Here is a 12,404-nt window from a genome sequence, read left to right as displayed (position 1 = left end):
TATCTACCTTTGATGCCACTTTCAATGAATTATGTACCTGTGTTCCCAGATCCCTTTGTTCTACCGCACTCCCCAGTGCCCTACCGTTCACTATGCGAGACCTACGCTGGTTGATCCTACTGAAGTGCAACACCTCGCACCTGTCTGCATTAAATTTCATCTGCCATTTTTCAGCCTATTTTTCCTACTGGTCCAGGTCCTGTGGCAAGCTCTGATAATCTTCCTCGCTGTCCACTATACCCCCAATCTTGGTGTCATCTGCAAATTTGCTGATCCAGCTAACAACATTACTATCCAGTCTAAACCAGTTCACCACCTTTCTTGAATGCCAAGTGAACAAACCTTCTCGACAAGGCTCCCATGCAAGACCTTGTCAAATGCCTTACTAAACTCCATATAGATAACTTCCACTGCCTTGTCTTCATCAACCATCCTGGTAACTTCCTCAAAAATCTCTATATATCCAGTCCCTTATGATACCTTCCAATGACTTTTCCATTACTGATGTCAGGCTCACCAGCCTATGATTTTCTGGTTTATTTTTAGAGACTTTCTTAAGCAGCAGTACAGTGCAAAATGGTGGAGCTGGCTTTCGATAAAATGTTCTATTTCTTTTTGAGAGTTACTGTTAAAGCTGCTTCCAATTTCTTTCAGGCGAAGATCATTAGACCTAACTGACTAATATAATTTCTCCCCTAACTCTGGTTTTCTTGCAAATGATTCTTGGTGCTCTCTTAAGAACCATTAGAAACAGTTTCTCCCTATGAGGCCTTCATAATCTTAGTCACCTTTGAAAATCCAAAGATAAATGTGGAAGGTAGTTAAAAACAAGCTTTTTTTAAACAAAAGTGTGATTATGATATGAAGGGGTAATGAGTAAAGAGACAATTAGAGTTTTCAGAAGGGAGTATATTTGGCAGTACAGGGAGAACAGGGGAAGAAAGACATAGTTGAACTGATTGAACTGTTGCACAAGGAGTTGGCAGAAACCTGATAGGCCAAATGGATTTATTCCATGTCAAAAATAATTGTGTTTGCATAATTAAACTTTCACTTGATTTTCTTTGAGCAACAAATAATGGCAGCATCTGCAGTCATTAAGAGGAGAGGGGATAATTATTCCATTCTCTCCCTTCTCTTTTTTCATTCCCCATTCTGGTTGACCACTCACCCTTTCTCTTCTTCTCACCTGCCCATCTAGTGCCCTTCCTCCTTCCCTTTCTCTGATGGTCCACTCTCTTGTCCTGTCAGATTTCTTCTTCTTCAGCTGTTTACCCTTTCCATCTGTCACCTCCCAGCTTCCCACTTCGTTTCCCACCCCACCCGCCATCCACCTACCTGCCCCCTCACCTGGTCTTACCGATCACCTGCCAGATTGTCCTCCTTCCCCTCCCCCCCACCTTCTTACTCTGGTGTCTTCCACCTTCCTTTCCAGTCCTGACGAAGGATCTTAGCCCCAAATGTCAACTGTTTATTCCTTTCCACAGATGCTGCCTGACCAGCTGAGATCCCCCAGCATTTTGTGTGTGTTGCTCTGGATTTCCAGCATCTGCAGAATCTCTTGTGTTTAACATTCTGCAGTCATTTGTGCCTTTATTTGATTTTCTTTGTTCCCTGGAGAAAAACCTCAGCTTTTTTGATGAAGTAGAGATGATGGAGGTCAGGGAATGGTGAGGTATCCTGCTCACATTTATTCATCAGGGACTTTAGCCATTCATATCTGTGCAGCTGAATATTCTGACCAACAATAAATTTCAAAGCTTTTAACAGTCAAACACATTCAGTTAATGGGAAGACCATTAGCAGCATAGATGTGCAGAGGGATCTTGGTTTCTGAGTGTGACCATACAAGTAAATAGGCTGGTAATAAAGGTGTATGGGATGCTCACCTCCATTAATCAGCTTTTTGAATATAAGGATAACAAAGTCATGTTGCAGCTATTAATATCTTTGTTTAGTCCACACTTGTGCAATTCTGATCACTCCATTACAGAGGTTAGCCAGCATACTGCCTAGATTTGCGGGTACGAGCTATAGGGACAGGTTTGACAAACATGGGTTGTTTTCTCTGGAGTGGCAGAGACTGAAGAGAAAGCTAACAAAATCTTATAGAAGTATGAATGGCATAGATCAGGTGGGCAGTCAGAATCTTTCTCCCCTGGCAGAAATGTCAAACACTAGAGAACATGCATTTACAGGATGTGTTAGATTAAATGTTAAACCTGAGATTTGATCACACAGCAGGATCTTTGTTTTATTTAGGAGCAGTAATGTTATTAATCTCAGAAAAAGAGATAATGCTCTTTGAGGTAAAGGCTGTTACCGCTGTTAAAAGAAAATAAGTGTTATACAGTATAAACCAATAAAAAGGGGATAAAGGCTGGATAGCGAATAATGTGGAAGTCAAAAACATTCATAAATAACATGAACATCTGGTGAATATTGACACCTGATAATAAAAATTAAATACACTTTCAAATTGCCCTTCATCGACTCGTCATGACAGTTGATCAAGTCATAAAAACCTAAAATTTTTATCAAATAGATACAACGGAAAATGGGGAGTTAATTATAAATATATATAGAACTTCTGTGGAACCACACAAGGAGTCTACCCAATGTTCAGCTCTCCTTTCTACAGCATTAAAACAAGGAAAAATTGCAGTACAGATGTAAGAGTGTGCAATCAACATTGAGAGCAAGCAACTTTTGGTTAATATTAAATCAGATCAAATCAAATAAAGTTTAACTATCATTCAAACCATATACAGATACAGGTGAACACTCCATTACAGGAAGAATGTTGAGGCTTTGTAAAGGCTGTGGAAGAGGTTAGCCAGCATACTGCCTGGATTTGCGGGTACGAGCTATAGGGAGAGGTTGGACAAACATGGGTTGTTTTCTCTGGAGTGGCAGAGACTGAAGGGAGAGCTAACAAAATCTTATAGAAGTATGAGAGTTATAGATCAGGTGGACAGTCAGAATCTTTTTCCCCTGGTAGAAATGTCAAATGTTCCTCTGAGGCCAAAGTGCTAAGCATTCAAAATAGCGAGCGGCGTATTTCAAGATATCTAGCAAAGAAGCATCTTCATTTGAACAAAAGGTATGTATATAGTCCAAGACCCTGAGCGACAGGGTCCAGCAATCAATGGTACAGTCTCCCGGCAGAGTGCAGATGCACGCACTCCAGCCTGTCATTCCACCACTCGAACACAGGAGGGCAGCGCTGATGAGTGAGGCGAGGCCCCAGCTGAATCCAACCATGTTGTAGTGCTTCCACAGTTTAAAAATTCAAAGTTCAAAGTAAAATTATTATCAATGTACATATATATATATACTCAATGGCTACATTATTAGATACCTCCTGTACGTAATAAGGTGGCCACTGAGTGTATGTTCATGGTCTTCTGCTGCTGTAGTCCATCCACTTCAAGGTTCGATGTGTTGTGCTGTACACCACTGTACACCACTGTTCTGTACACCACTGTTGTGGCTATTTGGATTACTGTTTGCTATTGGCTGCAGCTTGTTCAAAATGCAGCAGCAAGAATCATAACCAAAAAATAAAATTTGAGTGTATTTCACTGGTTTTTGCATCATTACACTAGCTATCTATGTCCTTGAGAATCCATTTTTTAAAACTCTTAATTATATATAAGGCTCTGAATAATCTAGCTGCTCCATATAGGAGTCTCTATCCCCTTACATTCCCAATTGTAATCTTAGATCCATGACTAATGGTCCGATTAGTGTACCTGAGCCAACCATAAAAGAACTGATGATGTGGTCTTTTGCTCTTATGCACCGAAAATCTGGAATACTGTACCGACTGTGATATGCCAGACTAGTACTGGGGAACATTTCAAAAACTTCTCAATAGCAAACCTGCCCCTGCAGGTTGGAGTGAAAGGCACAGGTTGAAGAAAAAGTTGCAGGGTTGTTGTTTCTACAGACCTGGCCAATAATTGCATCTCATTTTTGTTTGTGGCAGCCTGCTATGCACTTATTAGCCACCCCGGTTCCTACTGCGCAAGAATGCATACATTGCAGTGATAGTAAACAGCTTTGCAAAATCTTGAAATTCTTAAAGGCTCTTAGATATTTAATACCTTAGTATACTTACACTTACATGAACATGGATGGGAATCTAAACCTTAATATTAAGCAGAAAGATATTCATAGCATCGTTAATGTAACACACACAAAATGCTGGAGGAACTCAGAAAGTCAGGCAGCATCTCCGGAGGGGAGTAAAGAGTTGACATTTTGGACTGAGACCCTTCGTCAGTCCTGATGACCTGCTGAGTTCCTACAGCATTTTGTGAATGTTACTGTAGATTTCCAGCATCTACAGAGTCTCTTGTGTTTATAGCATTGTTAATATTCTCTACTTCATTAAAGAAAGCCAGAATGTGATTATTATAGACAAAAATGCAATTATTTCCATTTTTAACAAAATGGCAGCTTCAGAGAACAGAAGGATGGATGTGCTGGCTCTCTGTATTTTTAAAAGCTTCAACAGTGAAACAAATTATTCCAAGAGTACCGTAACTGCCAATAAAATTCATTGTTTCAGTTATAATCAATATTTGTACATCTGTAGTAATAATCCCTTGGAATAATTTGGATTTGTGCCAGTTCATTCAGTACCAAAATATCAGATTCCTTTATTGAAAGGTAAAAGCTAACAGCTACCAGAAATCTGGAATAAAATACAATCAGTCATAGAGTCATAGAATCAAAGAATACTAGCGCACTGGAAAGGCCATTCAGCCCGTCTAGTCTGTGCCAATAACTATAACGTCTGTTATTCTTTTTTCCACATTTACTGCATTGCCTGCTGAATATGTCTAGCTTTTTCTCCTTTGGCTTCATGCTCAGTCCTTTGGATTAATCTCACTGTATTTTCAGTCAGCCACAGGACATTCAGTAACAGTAACAATAAAGCATAGGAGCAGAATTAGCCCATCTGACCCACCGACTCTGCTCTGCCACAGCTGACTTATTTTCCCTCTCAACCCCATCCTCCTGCCTTTACCGCATAACCTTTGACACCCTGGCTCATCCAGAACCTTGATTATTCATAATGACATCAAGATCAGTGGTCTCCAAATTTGAAGACATCAAGTTAAATTTCAGTTCTCATGACAGTTGCCTCAGATAGTGAGCAAGAATATCTCACTGCTCTAACCTCCGCTGGTTGGACTTCTTGCCTAGCCATCAGCTAAGAAGAGCTTTGACACTCAAATTATCACATGTATCACATTTTTTTCAACATGGTGCTGATGATCATCGGTGACGTTTTGTAGGCTGCAGAACTGTTCCCACAACCAATGGACTCACTTTCAAAGACTCTTCATCGCATGTTCTTCATAGTTATTACTTATTTATTTATTATTGCTGTTTCTTCTTTTTGTGTTTGCAGCTTGTTGTCTTCTGCACTCTGGTTGAAACCCTAGTTGACAGGTCTTACATTGATTGTGTTATAGTTATTATTCTATTGTTTTGTTGAGTATGCCCACAAGAAAATGAAACTCAAGGTTGTACACAGTGATGTGTATGATATGACATATGTATGACATATCAAAGATATGCACTTTGATAATACATTTACTTTGAACATGGCCATTGAACCAATTAGAAGCAGGAAATAATTACAACTTAGGAGAAGATTACACCTCAACAAACGTTCCTGACTGCTTAGTCACTGCCTAATCTTTGTGTGTGGAGCTGTACTTGCCATTTATTCCTGCAGACAATAAATGTGCAGTATGTTTCCACACAAAAAATGAGGCAGTGGCTAAGCAAGGATTTGGCTTCTCAATCTTCCTCCAGCACTTGGTAAAGTCAAGCTTGGTTTAGTTGTAAGTTCAGCTCTGCATTCCCACTGACTTTCCACCTCCCACCTTTAATACACATTCTAGCACTAATTCCATTGCCCTTTGAGGAAGAGAGTTTAAAAGGGCAATGGAATCTCTCTGAATGAAATAAAATCATCTCTTCACCATCTTTCTTATTTATTCTAACTAGTGATCCCCTTGTTCTAGGTTCCTTCACAAGAGAGAAGCCCCTCTGCACATTTGCTCTGTTAATAATTCATCCACAATTATGCATTTAGGCCTTGGTGACTGACAGAAACAGCAGTGTGTCTCCCTATCCGCTTAGCTGTATGAGGATTGATGAGGAACTAAAATGAATTTCTAACACCATCTAGTCCAACAAAATGCAGAATGAAGAGGATAATGTGATTTGTTTCAAAGAGGCAAATAAAAAGACAGGAATAATATTCAAAAAAATTAATCCTTCAATTTTTTTAAAATCTTTATGCAAGTGTGGGACCTGACTTTTTCCTAAGTAGGAAAATCTGAGTGATATTATCAGAATAAAAATGTACTTATACTTTAGTGTCCCAATGTTAACTTCTTGCACCAAGATTAATTGGTGACGAAGGCACTGATTTCTTGAAATTGATGGGGAGCATGTGGAAAGCCCAGGACATGAAGAAGTTCGATGCTGTATTGAGATCCAACAGTCAAGGAATATCCTGCAGGACAAAAGGTATCTTATGGTTTTGCACGCACAGTTCAGGTATACTAAGTGACAAATGAATGAACTATGTCCCACATCTTTTCCCTGGGTTAGAAATATCAAACGCAGGACATGCATTTAAGATTAGGGAAGAATGTTTAAATAATGGCATGAGAGTGGTAGGTGCCTAGAAAGAGTTGCCAAGAGGAGTAGTGAAATCAGGCAGTTTAAAAGGTTTTTAGGTAGACACACAAATCTGAAGTGGGGTTCCCAACCTTTTTTATACCACGGACACTTACCCTAACTGAGGTGTCTGTGGACTCCAGGGTGTGAACACCTGATGTGAAGCGAACAGAGAGGTATGGATGATATGCAGGAAGAGAAAATTTAGCATAAATTTATATCAATATCAGCACAATATTGTGAGCTGAATGGCCAGTCCAGTACTGTTTATCTTATTCTAACTTAATTACAAAGCCTGCCTTCTTATTCCAGCTTCTTCCCTCTTCCTTACCAGCCCTGATGAAGGGTCTCAGTCCAAAATGTCAACTGTTTATTCATTTGCATAGGTGCTGCCTGACTGTTGAGTTCCTCCAGCATTTTGTGTGTGTGGCTTTTTGTTATAACTGTCACTGTTTCAGTATTTGCTGCCCATCTGCTGAATGGATTGGATATCACGAGATTATCAGAGACATGATATTTAAAAATATTCACTCACTTTTCCAGCTTCTCCTGATCAGTCACAACAACGGCCTTATTTAGGAGTTCGTGTGAAAGATCCCGTAAAAGAACTGCTTAAAAGAAAGAGAAAGAACGTTGAGAACACTAACACAACTTCGAGCAGCTCAGTAAGTAGTCATTGTTCATTTGTGCTCTCAGTTTGATTTCAGCATTTAAGCAGTCACTCTGAGTGATAACACAGTTTAGTGTTATCTCTCACATGTACATTGAAACACAGTGAAATGCATCGTTTCCGTCAGTGACCGACACAAACCGACGATGTGCTGGGGGCAGCCCACAAATATCACCTTGCATCCAGCACCAGCATGGCAAGCCCACAGCTCACCAACTTTGGGCTTTGGGATGTGGGTGGAAACCGGAGCTCCGGGAGGAAACCCACACGGTCACGGGGAGGACGGACGAACTGCTCACAGAAAGCAGGCGGGAATTGAACCTGGATCTTCTGATTGCTGGTACTACAGAGCGTTACGCTACTGTGCCACCCTTGTAATGCGTTCCACATGTTCCCTGTTTACTTTATCCCAAGTTTATAACAAGTTACTCTGTCATTGCTCATTAGCTATCAGGTAAATGTGCGAATATCTTTAAACATGGAACAGTACAGCACAGGAAAAGGCCCTTCAACCCACAATGTTGTGCCAAACCAATTAAATTAGTCATCAAATGGCCAAATAAATGAATCCCCTCTGCCTACATAATGTCCATATCTTTACATTTTCCTCACATCCATGTGCCTATCTAAATATCTCTTAAAAGTCTCTATTGTATCTGCATCTACCAGCTCCTCTTGCGGTGCATTGCAGGTATCCACCACTCCCTGCGTAAAAAACTTGCTCCTCACATCTCCTTTGAAATCACTCCCTCACCTCAAATGCATGCCCTCTGGAATTTGACATTTCAGCCCTGGGAAACAGGTACCGGCTGTCTACTCTATCTCTGCCTCTCATAATCTTATTAACCTCAACCAGATGTCTCCTCGGTCTCTGCCACTCCAGGGAAAACAACCCAAGTTTGTCCAAGCTCTGGTTATAGCCAGAGGTTCAAGTTCTACCAAGCCAACAGTTGATTATAATCTCCACGACGTACTTTCCAAGACAATTGATGCTCTAAGCAATGACACTGCTCATCATATGTCATATGTCTCCTCATATTTCATCCCTGGAAAAAGTCTTGTCATCCTTCAACACCCACTCTAGAACTTTATATCCTTCCTAAAGTGTGGTGACACAACAACCCTTGATTCTGTGGCACGGTCCTAGCATTATGAATTGCAGAACATGGCAAATACAGTACAACCAGAAGATTACAGTTTCAGTGCTGTTTTATTCCCTAAAGGGGCTTTATATTGATAAAATGTCAGTGTTATCTGTCTTTCAGTCACAGCAGTCCTGCTGGTTCGATTGCATCATTTGAGATAAGTTTGGATAGATACATGGATGGAAGGGGTTTGGAAGGCTATGGCCCATGTGTGGGTTGATGGGACTAGTTGGGCAGTGACTAGATGGGCTGAAGGACCTGTTTCTCCACTGTAGAGCTCCATGACTATGCTGGTAAATTTGCTCAGTATGGCCACTAGATGGCGCATCTCTCCTGAAATCACTTCTGTGGAGAAGGGGCCCAGACTCTCCCGCTGGGTTCCGTTGTCAAGCCTGAACCCCAGGCAGAGTCACTCCAGAGGACTGCAATGTGCTTTAATTGCAAGCCAGTCTTTGCGGCACTTCGCAGCCAGATCGTGCAGAATCAAAGAACTCTACAGTGGTGACAAAGAGGCTGCAGATGCTGGAATGTGAAGCAAAATAATACAGGGTCTCAGCCCAAAATGGAGACTATTCCTTTGCCTCCACAACTGCTGCCTAGCTGCTCAGCTGGAGGAATTCGACAGGTCAGGCCATAGTTGTGGAGACAAAGGAATATATATCATTTTGGGCTGAGACCCTGCATTAGGACTTGAAGTGTAGTGGGGAGATATCTAATCTATATTGAGGCTTTATAATGCATTGGTCAGACCACACTTGGAGTATTGTGAGCAGACTTGGGCAGGCTCCTTATTTAAGAAAAGATGTGCTGGCAGAAGAAAATCTCATTGAAACCTACCAAACATTGAAAGGCCTAGATAGAGAGGATATGGAGGTGATGTTTCCTATGGTGGGGGAGACAAGGACCAGGGGGCACAGCCTCAGAATAGAATGATGTCCATTTAGAACAGAGATGTGGAGGAATTTCTTTAGCCAAAGAGTGGTGAATCTATGGAAATCATTGCCATGAATGGCTGTGGAGGCCAAGTCAATATTTAAAACAGAAGTTGATAGGCTCTTAATTAGTCAGGGCATCGAAGATTACAGGGAGAAGGCAGGAGAGTGGGGTCGAGAGGGATAATAAATCAGCCATGATGGAATGGCAGAGCAGACATGATGGGCCGAATTCTGCTGCTATGTTTTGCAAGGAAAGGTTGATGTGCAGATGGAATCAAGTGGAGGCAGTGAAGAATGGGAATAGCATCAGAGGCCAGGAGGTGGAGGCAACAAAGGGCTATAAATTGTGGAACTTGATACAGGAAGGAAGATGTGGATTCGAACAAAGTGAGGGAAAGATTGTGGGAAGATGGAACAGCGGAGGAACAGAGTAGGGAACTCAGTGGGGTGAGAGTGCGTGTGAAAAGCTAAACTAACTGGGTGGGAAAGGGGACAGAGCTGGAGTTGTGGTGGGCGTGGTGTTTGGAAAGAAGAGGTGTTGAGCGGAACTGAGTAGATTAGAATGAAGGAGAAAGGAAAAGAGGGATAGCAGCTTGTTGGAGGATTCAGGGTTCAATATATTGAATTATAAACCACCCAGGCACAAAATCAGGTGCTGTTCCACAAGCTACATACAGTGCTCTGCCATTCAAAAAGGTCGCGGCACAATGAACACTACCCCACTATTGCATTTTTGCACAATTTATTTTTATTGTAATTTGTAGTCATTTGTTCTGCCTGCACAAAACAGCACATTTCATGACTAATGTCAGTGACATTACATATGGAGAGGTGGTATTACTGCTGGGCTGGAAACCTAACAAACACCTATCATTCCCTCCGAATCAGGAGCATAGTAGCTGGAGGGTGTACCATCTATAAAATGCATTGCACTTTCTCACCCAGACTACACTGACTGCGCCTTCCTAAACCACAATCTCAACCATTAAGGAGGAAGACAAAAAAGCATCAAGAAAACTGGAATATAGCCACCCCACCCCACCCTCACCAAACCTGGAGCTATATCCCTCTTCCTTCACGCTCACTGAGTCTAAACCCAGGAATTCCCGATCTAACTACAACGTGGGAGGACTGTCACAGTTCAAGAAGGAAGTTCATCACCACCTTCTCAATCACAGCTAGGGATGAAAATTAAATGCAGGCATTGAAAGACGAACATGAAGCGCTGCTGGAACATCATCAACTCAGTGGAAGACGCTCTTCGGTTGGCCCGAAACTTGGTGTGCCAACACATTGAGATGAGCTCGGAGGAAAGCTGCCGAAAGTCACAGCCCAGGCTGCAGGAGTATGTGCTGAGGGACGCATTGAAGCTCAGAGCAGTCACTCCAAGGTCTCAGTGGGGAAGGACTTCAGTGTCCACTACTGGACAGAGAGGGACCGGGCTGGGTGAGAAAACCCTTCAATTATTGTAGTAGTGAACTACTGCAGGGGGCCACATGAGTGGCAGCAATGCTGTTGTTTTTAACATGCAATTTAACATGCAGGGGAATAATTTTAATGTGATTGAAGGAACCTTTGGGGGGATGTTAGAGGCAAGTATTTTTACCCATGGAACACCCTGCCAGGGCAGGTACGTTAGGGACATTTAAGAGACTCTTAAATTGGCACAGGGATGAAAGGACAATGGGTGCCTATGTCAGAACAAAGAGTTCGATTGATCTTGGAGTACATTAATGGGTTGGCGCAACATCATGGGCCAAATCACCTGTACTGTGCTGAGTGTTCTATGTTCTATGTTAACACTACTTAACACATTGCTCATGAATATAAGAATGAGAAGGTGTTACACTGTTTATTCTTGTACATATTTTTATTATGAATAAAGTTAATTTTGGATAAAAATTTTAAAATAAATACTGGCATTACCAATGATACTCAGATCCTACAGTTTTGCATTGCTCACATTTTTTTAATCATTGACCAGAGAGACACAGAAGGGAAGTAAATTCAGAAAGTACCTAATTAGAGACAGAAATGTTGGCATTCATTGCAATGGTAAGAAGCACTGATGTGGGAGAACTTTTGCAACTGTTGAGGTCACACCTATATACTGCCTTATGTTTGGTTTCTTTGTTTAAGAAGGGATATTCTGTCAAAATATACAGCTCAGAGGAGGCTCATTTCACTAGTTTGTGGAATGAACGGCATGGCTTATAAGGATTAAGGATCAAGGATCAACTTTATTTGCCATGTACCCTCAGTGGCCACATTATTAGGTACAGTAAGTACCTATACTTAATAAAGTGGCCACTGAGTGTATGTTCATGGTCTTCTACTGCCGTAGCCCACCCATTTCAAGGTTCAAAATATTGTGCATTCAGAGAAGCTCTTCTGCACACCACTGTTGTAACAGTGTTACAACATTATTTGAGTTACTGTCACCTTCCTGTCAGCTTGAACCAGTCTGGCCATTCTCCTCTGACCTCTCTCATTAACAAGGTGTTTTCATCCACACAACTGCCACTCACTGGATGTTTTTTCTTGTGTTTTCACACCATTCTCTGTAAACTCCATAGAGACTGTTGTGTGTGAAAATCTCAGGAGATCAGCAGTTTCTGAGGTACTCAAACCACCCTGTCTGGCACCAACAATCATTCCACGATCAAAGTCACTTAGATCACATTTCTTCCCCATTCTGATGTTTGGTCTGAACAACAAGTGAACTTCTTGACCATATCTGCATGCTTTAATGCATTGAGTTGCTGCCATATGATTGGCTGATTAAATATTTACATTAATGAGCAGATGTATCTAATAAGGTGGTCATTAAGTGTGTATTGCCATGTATTAGGAATTTGCTGTGATGTGTTGGTCAGGGTGTAACATGCAATAAAAACATCAACATTCAACAATTATAAAGAATAATGATTTATTTAAAATAAA

At 41.3% G+C, this 12,404-nt stretch overlaps 1 protein-coding gene across 1 annotated transcript in view; it reads left to right on the top strand.

Moving 5' to 3' along the window:
- Positions 1 to 12,404, top strand: part of LOC140212736 (NF-kappa-B inhibitor delta-like) — a 184,646-nt gene that overhangs the window by 68,998 nt on the left and 103,244 nt on the right. The window contains exon 2 of the mRNA XM_072283872.1: positions 7,255 to 7,376. Within this exon, the coding sequence (XP_072139973.1) occupies positions 7,255 to 7,376 (122 nt within the window). The remainder of the gene's footprint in view (positions 1 to 7,254; positions 7,377 to 12,404) is intronic.

The sequence above is a fragment of the Mobula birostris genome, chromosome 20 (genome assembly GCF_030028105.1).
Source record: "Mobula birostris isolate sMobBir1 chromosome 20, sMobBir1.hap1, whole genome shotgun sequence".
NCBI lineage: Eukaryota > Metazoa > Chordata > Chondrichthyes > Myliobatiformes > Myliobatidae > Mobula > Mobula birostris.
The sequence above is the reverse complement of the archived record's forward strand: the minus strand, read 5'-3'. Positions and strand labels throughout refer to the sequence as shown.